At 36.2% G+C, this 11,730-nt stretch overlaps 1 protein-coding gene across 1 annotated transcript; it reads right to left on the reverse strand.

Moving 5' to 3' along the window:
- Positions 1-503: 503 nt before the first annotated feature.
- LOC127954496 (probable serine/threonine-protein kinase ireA) lies at positions 504-6,122 on the reverse strand. The gene is made up of 10 exons (XM_052553386.1): positions 5,999-6,122; positions 5,455-5,494; positions 5,023-5,274; positions 4,392-4,934; positions 3,878-4,038; positions 3,427-3,647; positions 3,018-3,191; positions 2,398-2,509; positions 2,134-2,222; positions 504-896 (listed from the first exon to the last, which is right to left on the reverse strand). The coding sequence occupies exons 2-10, from the start codon at positions 5,465-5,467 to the stop codon at positions 794-796; spliced, it is 1,668 nt and encodes a 555-aa protein (XP_052409346.1). The 5' UTR covers positions 5,468-5,494; positions 5,999-6,122; the 3' UTR covers positions 504-793.
- Positions 6,123-11,730: the final 5,608 nt, after the last annotated feature.

Consider the following 11,730-nt stretch of genomic DNA (forward strand, 5'->3'; position numbering starts at 1 on the left):
CTAAACCTCCTCCTTACAGAAAACCACTGGCAATTTTTTTATATCATAAAAAATCAATGCAAATTTAAGACTTTAGACTGCATTTCACAGACACACAGAGACAGAGAGAGAGGGTCACATTTGTGTCCTCATAAACCAAATATACCAGCACACACACACACAGTCGTGTTTTTCTATCCAGGTAGGGACTCTGCATGAATACTAATATATATATATATATATATAAAATGTAAAAATGCAGTTTTCTGTGAGGGGTGTGTGTATTTGTGTGTGTCACGGTGGGTGGTAACTGACTTAACTGATGATATTACATAGCCTATTTTTCACAAAACGGCAGTAAATAATAATTTATTGATTCTACCTAATATCCTAATAGACCTGATATACTAACGGAAGAACTAAGTGATACAAACTATGCTATATAATTGCATGCAAAACTGTAAAAGAGAATAACTCAACACAATAAAACTGAAGATTAGAAATGAAACTCTCGGAATACATGCTGTTTATGTAAATATATTTATTATTTACATTACAAAATAGAAAAGACACTGGTGTCTGAGACTTGTTTTAGGGAGGTGTGAGCTCCAAGAAAAAAAAAAAAAAGAAATTAAAATAATAATTAAAAAAGTAGATTTAATCTGTGATTCATGTAGGAGTGAAGTTAAGTGAGTTCTGAGAACAGTGCTTAAAATGGTTGACAATAATAACTGCTCCATCTAAAATAGCGAGAAGTTTTATGTCGACGGTGAAAACTGTAGTCATGCCGTGTTGTGATGTTCTCTCAGCATCTTCAGTATTTCCAGCTCAAGATTTTAGCCACTCTGTGTAAACTGATGAAAAAGTCCGGGAAGAGGTCAAAAATCTTCTTCTTTTCAAACTCATTTCCAACATTTCTGTTAGAAACAAAAGAGACAGAATGAATTAATTGCAAGTCAGAACAGAAGCATTACAGTCACAAAAATAAATGCATCAACACTTGACTACCTACATTCCCATATTAAAGGGGGGATGAAATGCTCGTTTTCACTCAATATCCTGTTAATCTTGAGTACCTATAGAGTAGTACTGCATCCTTCATAACTCCAAAAAGTCTTTAGTTTTATTATATTCATAAGAGAAAGATAGTCTGTACCGATTTTTCCCAGAAAAACACGACCGACTGGAGGCGTGACGTGTGGGCGGAGCTAAAGAATCAAGAGCGCCAGTAGGCTTTTGCGTTGAGAGCGTTTGGAAGCTGTGACCGTGAGGGAAACAACATCATCCAAAACAAACCATGGCTAACAGTCAGATTCAGCCGTTTATTTATGATCCAGAATCAGATCCCGAGGCTGAAACTGAAAGAGAGCAGCAGCAGCAACGACTCGCTCCGAGCGGGGCTCGAACCCGGGTCTCCGGCATGGGAGGGGACGCACTAACAAGGAGGCAGAGATATTTTAAGCAGTTTTACTCACCGCATGCGGTTCCAACAGATGATCATGACCCTTTTTCGTTGGGACTGCATTATCCTTCAGAAATAAACGATGTGCAAATCCGGCGTCAAACTGGGCCTTGTTTGTAAAACAAGCATCTTCGAAATGCAGGGAACAAACACAAACACTTGCACAACTCCGTTGATGCTCTGTAAAAATAAACTCCATCCACTGGTCCCTTAATGCTTTTTTTTTTTTTTTGGTAATCTGTGCAGGGTTGTCTTGCCCTGGCAACCAAAAACACACTTCTTTTGTGACATTTCGCGACGCTCTCGCTCTGATCAGTGAAATGTCTGTGCTCAGCCTTGCTATACGGGAGCGCGCGCTCTTCCGGCAGAAGTGCCTCAGGACCCATATAAGGAAAATCTGCTCCATCTAACGTCACACAGAGCCATACTCGAAAAAAACTTTCCGAAACTTGTGACAAACCGGAAGGAGTATTTTTGGAACAAAAATACTCCTTCAAACGTACAACTTAATTTTTGAAACTTTGTCCATGTTTAGCATGGGAATCCAACTCTTTAACAGTGTAAAAAACTCAGTATGCATGAAATAGCATTTCACCCCCCCTTTAATGAATGCGAACTGAAACAAGTAAAAGGGTCAAATGACAGAAACAGAGATCTAACTGAGATCTGGATGAACATTTTTTATCACTCACGCATGCACCAATTTGTTGCGCAAAACACGCAGCAGGCCAAGAATGTCCTCTGGAAGCTTTTTGTTAATGTCTTTCCATATTTCTGAAAGCTGCACATAAAAAAAATACAATGTTTATGGCATTTGGCTAGCACAGATTGTCTAGTGTGTAACACTGTTAGCAGTCCCAACACTGCTGAATAAACCAAGATAATGTACAAAGCAAGGAGAGGAAGGCTCCCGTGATGTGTTGAGGTGAGTCTGGCTGTTTTACTGTTTTACTCACCTCTGATTGCCAATTAGAAAAGCATTTTCCCTCTGTGACCTTCTCTGCAGCGTTGAAGAGCTTCCAAAGGTTTTTTAAATCCTCACCCACTATTGTAACAATGTCATTTTGCCTAAAGGATGAAAAATGATCCACATTTCATGAGAACTGTTATGTAAAATAAAATTAATTTAATAATACGTGCACTACTGGTCAAAGGTTTGGAATAATTAAGATTTTCAAAACTGTTTTTTGAAAGAAGTCTCTTATGCTTAAAAGGGATGCATTTATTTGATCAAAAATACAATAAAAACTTTAATTGTGTGGAATATTGTTTTTAAATAACTGTTTTGATTTCCTAAACTTTTGAATGGTAGTTTATTATGGTTTCCATTCAAATAAAAGCAGCACAACTGTTTTTATCATTGATATTAATATTATTTATGATGATTTCTGAAGGATCATGTGACACTGAAGACTGGAGTAATGATGCTGAAAATTCAGGAATAAACTACATTTTACAATATATTCAAATAGTAAACATTTATTTTAAATTGTAATATTTCATAATATTACTGCTTTTACTGTATTTCTGACCAAATAAATGCAGCCTTGGTGAACAGAAGAGACTTAAAACGTACTTCTTTTCATTCTCTATTTTCAGTTCACTGAAGGCCTCAACAATGGTCAGCGCTGCTGTCGCCTCTGTTTCCTCTGTGAGTCCTTTTTCTATGTAGAGTTTGCGAAGTTTTGCTAAAGTCTCGTAGTTCTGGATTTCAGGCCTATCACCCAGCTTCCTAAGGACTGTGTCTTTGCTGAAGGAAAGAAAAAAAAAAAAAAAAAGTGCAAGCACTCAGCAGGTCAGTTCAACAACAGAACAAGGGAGTACATTCAGAAAGTGCACTTTAAAGACAACACACACGATATGCATGGGAAAAAAACATAAATATAGCCACGACTGTGAAATATTCCTTCAGAAAGATGCAACACTAGATTAACAAACCTTCACAGTGATAAAAACTATGAAAGACACCTGCATTTACTACTCACCTGTCATTATCCCAGAAATAAGGGTGTCGTAGGACCTCATCAATGGTCAGTCTCTCTGCTGGCTCAATGTTGATCATCCATTCTATGAGATCCTTTGCTACTATATCTTGTAAATCTTCAAGAGAGTATTGCCCTTTCTTGATGTTCTCCTCACGATCCTTTACGTCCCCGAAAGGATGTTTCCCGTCAGAGAGGATGTAGTACACTAACATCCCAGCAACCTGTAATAAACAGAGCAGCCCGTCAAACACATGCTGGCCGCAGGACAGAGAGAGAGAGAGAGAGAGACAATACAAAGAGCTGATAAAGAAGGTTGAACTCTGGAACCAGTCTCACGTGGCATTTTATTAGTAATGTTTAATAAAGAAATGGCATTTTCAAGAGTTTGAAAGACTCATATATCCTACAGCTAGAAGATCTCTTTAGCTGATTCATGACATTTCACAAAAACCTGGATGTCTGAGCTCTTCTTGTAAACTGCATCTTTTTGGTTCAGGATCTCGGTAGCTTCCCATCCTTGTGTGCCAGCTCTAGCAGTATGCACTGTGCTTCTGCCCTCCTCCAGTTTGCGACTTAAGCCAAAGTCGGCCAGCCTCGCATTTTTTCCTGAATCTGGTGAGAGTATGTTACAGAGTTTTAAGTCTCCTTAAATACAAAGTGTAACATTACTTTGATGAATCCCTTGTTACGGAGCTCCGCACATGGCATGCAGGAAAAAAAAAATAGCCGGCTAAATCGTGTGCATGATGCTTGATTTATAAAACGAGAGAACGAATTAGTTAATTGAGCGCACGATTTAGCAAATCGAGGGAATTAAATAGTAATCGTGTGCACGTTTTTTTGTAAATTGAGGGAACGAATAAGTAAATCATGCACACGATTTATTTATTTTTTCTTGCATGTCATGTGTGAGGCTCCGTAACCTGTGAAGCTACAAAAGCAGAAATTAAACTTATTTTTAATACCTATCAAAACATTTCCAGGCTTTATATCGCGATGTATCACATCAGCACGGTGAAGCACTTGAAGGCCTAGAAGAATCTCCTTCACTATTTTTCTCAAAGTGGCGTCTTTGTCTTTTTGTTCTTGCTGACGAAGATTTTCCATGTAATCCTCCATATCATATTCACAAAGCTGTAGTGCAAGATAATAAAAGTCTTCATCCTCAGCTAAGTCCACGTACCTGACAATGTTCTTGCTCTCAAGATTCAAATCTCGTAGATGCTTTAGTTCATTTTCAAAGCATTTGCTTTTCTGTTGGTCCTTGGTTATTCGTTTAATGGCTACCTCAGTGCCATCTTCCTTCATGCCGAGATACACTGTCCCACTTCCTCCAGAGCCAATAATGTATTTATTGTTTCTAGAAAAATAAAGGTTCCCGACTTTTTTCCTGGAGGAATCAATCAAGAGCTCCTTTATTTGACTCTTGTACTTTATTGAGGATAGGTTCCACCTGATGATAGTGTTCTCAGTGACCTGTTTTTCATGATCTGTCGGTGATGATGGCCCTGCAAAATCAATTTAAGATAAAAGCTGAAAATACATAAGGATTAAGTACTTTGCTTTGTTCATTTTTTCCTCCCAATCTTGCTTTACCTTCAAGTTCTTGAATGACATCAGGCTTGATTTCTTGCAGTACTTTGTAAAAAGCAGATTTTACGGCAGGTCCTCCAGATTTCACAGTGTTTAGGAGCTCTCTCATTTGGTTTTTTTTAGATGTGGCCTTTGTGATCTTCGAATAAGCTTGCCAGGTAAGCTTTTTGCTTTCATACAGCTTATCGGCGATGGGCATCACAGATGTAACTATCTGAAGGAGAGTTTCATAGTGTGTGTCCACGAACTCAGCATCTGCGGAAATATGAAATATCACCCAGCTAGCAAAGACAGATTTCCACCTTTTCTCACCTTCAGTACTTGGTAACCAAACATCAAATCAACCAGTAAGCCACATTAGATAAAGCAAATTTAATCTGAGTCAATATTATTTTAAATGTTGTGCATTTAAGTTGGAGTGAACGCAAAACTTACGCTGATGTTCCATTGTTTTTCTTCAGTTCCTGTAAAGTTGCTAAAAAAAAAAAAGCAAAACCACATTAACATACTGCTTTTATAAAAATTATTGCATTCTTAATCATTTAGAGGAAGTAAAGTCATAGTCAAAGTACACTGTAACTGCTGATCTACGATAATAAGGGCACATTTTATAGTATAATATTGGGGCAAGTTGTCACTTGTTGTATTTATGTAAGTTCTTTCACATATACTATCTGTACTATACTATACATACTATGCTATACTATAGGAACACGTCGACTTTAATAGAAATCGAAAGGAAATTAGTTTGAAAAAACTGACCAAGAGCGCAGTCAGTCAAGCATACTATAATAATTTGTATTTGTATTTTTTATTCCTAATTGTGTTGTTTGTTTTGTCGCTGTCATTATGTTGCACTGCGGAGCTTCTGTCACGAAAACAACATACCTGGCAATAAAGCTCATTCTGATTCTGATCATCTAGAAGCTTATAAACACTAATATTTGCTGTCATGTGTAAAGATGTGCGTTTCACATACCTGTAGTTTATTAATCACGGATTTATTCGTGCAGATTTGAAGACTTTAGGTTAAAGCGATGAATGCGGAAGAGGAAACCCATGCAGCCAATCATCGATAGAGTACAATAACACGAGATCTGTGACATCCAAAGACATCCACACCCCCTACAGTTCAACAAACTCATTTTAATACAAAACTGTCGTTAATACACGTCAAAGACGTAACTAAGTATATTCTGTATTCACAAATCGGTATTTTGAGGTATGTTTGTTTAATGAAAAATTTGAAATATTAACATATTATATATGGAATTTTTTTAACAATGATTAAGTGATTACAGAATTGCCATTTTTTGTTAAACTATGCCTTTATCACTGTATCTGTGATCTTCATAAGACACATTCTTTGACTGATTTACAAACCATTTCCAGTTCAGTTCAGTTCAGTTCAGTTTTATTGTCATATGCATATTCGTACAGAGTACCACAGCAATGAAATACAATGTGCCTCAGCACTCTCTCAGCACCAGTCAATAATAAGATAGAATAGAATAAAATAAAATAAAAATAAAATAAAAAAACATACTCTCAAACCTCAGCCCTCCTTCCTCTTACACTATCGTTCAGTAGCCTTACGGCCTGTGGATAAAAACTGTCCCTAAAACGTGACATACGTGTTGGGATGCTTTGCCAACGTCTCCCTGATGGGAGTTGGGAGAAGAGGCTATGTGCCGGATGACTAAGATCCTGTATAATTCTCAGTGCCTTCCCAGTGCTGCGTTTCCAATAAATATCCTGTAGTGATTCCAGTGGAACCCCAATAATTTTTGATGCGGTTTTAACCACCTTCGTCAGAAGATTCAATTCACTTGAAGTAGCCCTTCCAAACCACACTGTAATATTACCTGTCAGTATACTCTCAATTGTACAACGGTAAAATTTCTTTAAAATATTTTGAGACATACCATATTTCTTAAGACACCTCAAGAAGTAAAGTCTCTGGTGTGCCTTCTTAATGGCACAGGTGATGTGGAAAGACCATGAAAGGGAGTCTGAAATATGAATGCCTAAAAACTTAAAAGTATTAACAATTTCAACTGCAGAGTTATTGATGTAGACAGGTGTATGTGTGGGTTTATTTCTTCTAAAATCTATGATGATCTCCTTAGTTTTCCCCACATTCAGGGACAAATTATTTTTTCGGCACCACTTGATCAAATTACTTACCTCATCCCTATATTTCACATTATACAAATAACATTAATTTAGCATTACAGCACTGATTCAATGAAAATAAACATGCAAGCAAGTCTAAAATATCTATATATCCCTTCTTTTTTTGTCAGTCTCTCTTAACAGCTGCTCTGTTGGATAGCTTGTACATACTTTTAGCCTAAATCATTAAGTAGCCTATACGTTTTTTTTTCACCTTGTTGTTTTTGCACATGCATAAACTTTTAATGTATACAGGGGTGGGCTAAAATGAGGGGGAACAATAATATTTTAACAAAAGGGGAATTTACCAACACCAGGATAGTTTATGTCATTGAGCAAACAGACACTATTTACACCGTTAGTGTGTGTAAAGACATTTTAAGCAACTGGACATACATTTAGGTTTCCTTGAACTTTTCTCAGTAAGTATAAGATCTTTAGAAAAATATTTATCCTTTTATAAAAAGGGAAGATTTTACATTCATGCCTATGGATTCAGTGCTCAGTCTGTAGTTCGTTCCTAGCTGGATTTGATTGCTGAAGATTTGGTATGTTCTTGGATTATATTTTATGGTCCCTAAACCTAAACCAGGAGATCAGATAACATGATTTTGAACCTTAAGAAACTTTAATTAATGCTGTCACGTAACAAAAATGTTCAGATATCCGATTAAATGAATTGGTAATTAAATAAAAATGTAAAGCCTGTACAAATATTAGAAATCGTGAATATAAATAATTGGGAATCATGTAAAAAATGTAAATAAAACAAAAACAGTGCACATTTCATTTATCTATTATAACATCTACGTAGTTTTGTTCGCTTGGCTGTTTCCTTATAAAAGTCTCGAAATTTGTCAAGTTTTTCGACAGGTGTCTTTTTTAATTCTATGATGTCATTACGTTGCTGTCTTGTCACCAGCCAATCACTGCGCTGCTCTTCGTGGTTTCGAGGATCGATCAAGGGGCAAGGAACTCGACCGGAAGTTGAAGTCGGGTGGGGGCTGCCATCTTTTAGCAGAACTTCACTTGCGTTAGCATTCCCATTGACTCCCATTCATTTTGGCGTCACTTTGACAGCGAATAACTTTACATCTGAGGCGTTTAAAGACTCTGTTTGTCCATTATTTATTTCTAAAGATACACGACAATGTATAAAGGGCTCCATTACCTTCTATGTTACATTATGGCCCCGTATAAACAGTTTTTGTAAAAAATAGGCTAACGATTGCGTCATAACCACTGGGCTCTCTGTCGCATTACCGTACAGACAGGAGGAGAAGCTCGCAGGCAATTAACTTAATATGGCGTACTGGCGTTACATTTTAAAATACTATACAAAATAATTAATCAGAATACTTACTCCTGCTCACTCACGACAAAGAACTCCCCGCTCAAGCTCGCCGTCTCTGCAAGATTAACGATGGCAGTTTGCACACACAGCTACTAGAAGATTTACATCTGGCAGACAGGTTGCTGACGTCGTCAATCTCCGTTTGAGTCTGCGCGTCAGAAACGGAAGTGCTAAAAAACGCTAAAACTGGGCTTCATTTGTCTCAATTGAGTTCCAATGGGGTCGCTGTGTCCATTTCTTTTACTGTCTATGGGATCGATACAGCAGGGGTTCAGATAAAAAATCGGCAGCTAGCAGCAGGAAGTGGCTGCCATTGACAGCCGGAAGGCAGTAATTGGCAGCCGGATGGTAGGCGGGACCTGCCATTCGGTGGGAGCCAATCAGTATCGACCAACGTGGGCGCAAACAATCAGATATAACTGCACCCAAACGCTTCAGTAATGGTTGCGATTGATCAAACGGTAAGTTCGGAAATTGGTCATCGGAGTAATTAATGTTTTTTTGCGTTGTAAGTTTGATTTTAATTGTTATCTTGGTGAACGACTTGGTAGACTTGGTGCCTATTTTGGTTTAATTGTTCAATGAAATCTAATTAGTGGTAGCAACGTTGTTTGTGTACCTTGTTAGGGGCCTACCATTAACTTCAAATTACGTTTGACGTACCATTAAATATTAACGTTTGTTAGCGTGTTAACAGTCTATTGAATAATATAAAAGAATGTTGTTTGACTGGAATGATAGAAGATAAATTTGCAACACTAACCATATATTTTTGCATGTTAAGTCTTTCAGGAGATTGTGTGATATACATTAACTTAAGAGTTCTTTTTTTTTTTTTTTTGCACTATTGAGGTGTGTTTTCTCTAATACTATGCATGTGCATAACTGTTCTGTGTACCAGTTGAAGTTGTAAGCATGTGAATGCAAAACAATTTTTTTTCTTTTCTTTTTTTTTAATTATCTATACAAAATATAATGGACCGGTTCATAATTCCTTATAACTTTTAGGTCTAGTTTCACAGACAGGGCTTGGATTAAGCCAGGATTAGGCTGTAGTTAAATTTAGAACATTGAAGTAGCTTTTGTAAACATGCATTTAGAGGAAAAAAAAAAACATTACTGATGCCCTGTAAAGACCTTGTTTTTTTTTCTCCATTTTGTCACCGGTGGAGTTTTGGTTCCTTGTCGCCTCTGGCTTGCTTCGTTGTGGTCACTTCATTTACAGTGATATCATTGACATTATTGCAAATGACTCCACAGATACTATTTAAACTGAACCGAGCTGAAGGATGACATCACTGAACTGAATGATAAACTGCCTTTTAAACCGACTACAAACTGAGTTTACTAATGTCCTTCTGCATTATTGACTGACACACTATTTTCCTATTTAATATTGTAAAGTTGCTTTGCTTTGATCTGTATTATTAAAAGCACTATATAAATAAACGATGCTTGACTTGACCATGTTGCAAGAGGAAAATGAGGAGAGATGCACATCCACCCTGGGTTTTACAGTGATTGTTGCAAGATGCTGGAGAAGTAACTCTGTATACCTCATCAGTTCTGATCTAAGAGTCTTGAAAATACCTCCGGATTGTTGTTAGTGATTCTGATTGATATTTTAGTCTGCTTGCTTACTGGATATATTTTATACGGTTTACATTGTAAAGCACTGACTTTGACTACTTACTAACCCAGTTACAAATTTAACAGCTACTTTATAAGATCGATAGATATATATATATATATATATAGTTGTTTCTTGAAATACTACAAATATAACCGCAAATTATGATTTTAAATAAAGGTCTCTGAGACTTCTCTCTTTTCAGTCATTTGTGTATATAGCCTATAATAAATATACAACATACACCCAGTAAGTGCCACTCTCATATATAAATATAAATTGTTTTATTTCACACAAACAATGATACATGCATGCATAAACATTCAGCTGGAAATTAACGTTTAGCAAAATGATCTTATTTCTTTGTTTATATTTGATCAATATTTTAAATCAAATAATCTACAATACTGACCTTTATACTTAAAGTATTAAACATAATCATAAGTGTATATAATTATTTATTTGTCTTGTTGCCGCCGGCAGCCTCCTCCAATTTCCGGGTATTAGCGACAGCTGCCATCCGAACATTTCTCTAATTTCTGTTAATGCAAGGGGCTTAAGAGACATGACAAAAAGAAAAAGTATTTTTTTATTTTGTAAAGGGAAGAAATCAAATAAATTTTTTTTGCAGGAAACACATTCTAAGGTTGATGTTATATTTTGGTCTAAACAATGGGGTGATGAAGCTTACTTTAGCCATGGCACTTCAAGGTCAGCAGGTGTCGCCATCGTCCTAAATAATTTCAAAGGTCATATTGTGTCCCATATGGGAGAAATATATGGTCCATGGCCGACTTAATGGATACCAACGGACAATTTTTTAATTATGAACAATTTTGCATCAAACATAATTTCAAACCTTCAAAATCTGATTTTTTTACATTAAATAAAGCACTACCCCAAGCTTTTGTCCTTCTAACAAGAAGCATTTTGACATATTATACGATACAACCACAATTGGCCCCACTATCAATTCAAGGGATCTATATTCTGGATAAAAAATGCACTAACCACTTTGTTAGAAAATGTTTTATTGATTATCTCTGAAAGCCAAAATAAAAATAACATCCTACAAAAATTTGATAAAGATTCAATCATTAAACTAAGAACAATGTATTTAACTCTTCCTATACCTCCCAAAGTGAAAGAAACACACTTTAAAGTAATGAATAATATTTACCCCTCTAAAGATTTACTGAATATTCGCTTTGGTATAGAGGATAATACATGTACATTCTGTGAAAATGATGTTGAAACTACGGACCATGTGTTTTTCTCATGTAATGTGATTCAGACATTTTCTCATGTAATGTGATTCAGACATTTTGCAATTCCCAACCTCTTTCTCTAGTGATGACATAACGTTTGGATTGATTTTGAAAAACAAGAATGATGAGCTCTGTATTAATACAATCGTATGTCTAGCTAAATTCTTCATTCACAAATGTAGAATTGTGAAATCATCTCCCAAATTTGTTGTTTTTTTAAATGAATTTAAACTATATGTGAAATATTTAAAAATCTTGAAAGGTCCTAAAGCACAAAAAATATT

This window comes from Carassius gibelio, chromosome A3, assembly GCF_023724105.1.
Source record: "Carassius gibelio isolate Cgi1373 ecotype wild population from Czech Republic chromosome A3, carGib1.2-hapl.c, whole genome shotgun sequence".
Lineage (NCBI taxonomy): Eukaryota > Metazoa > Chordata > Actinopteri > Cypriniformes > Cyprinidae > Carassius > Carassius gibelio.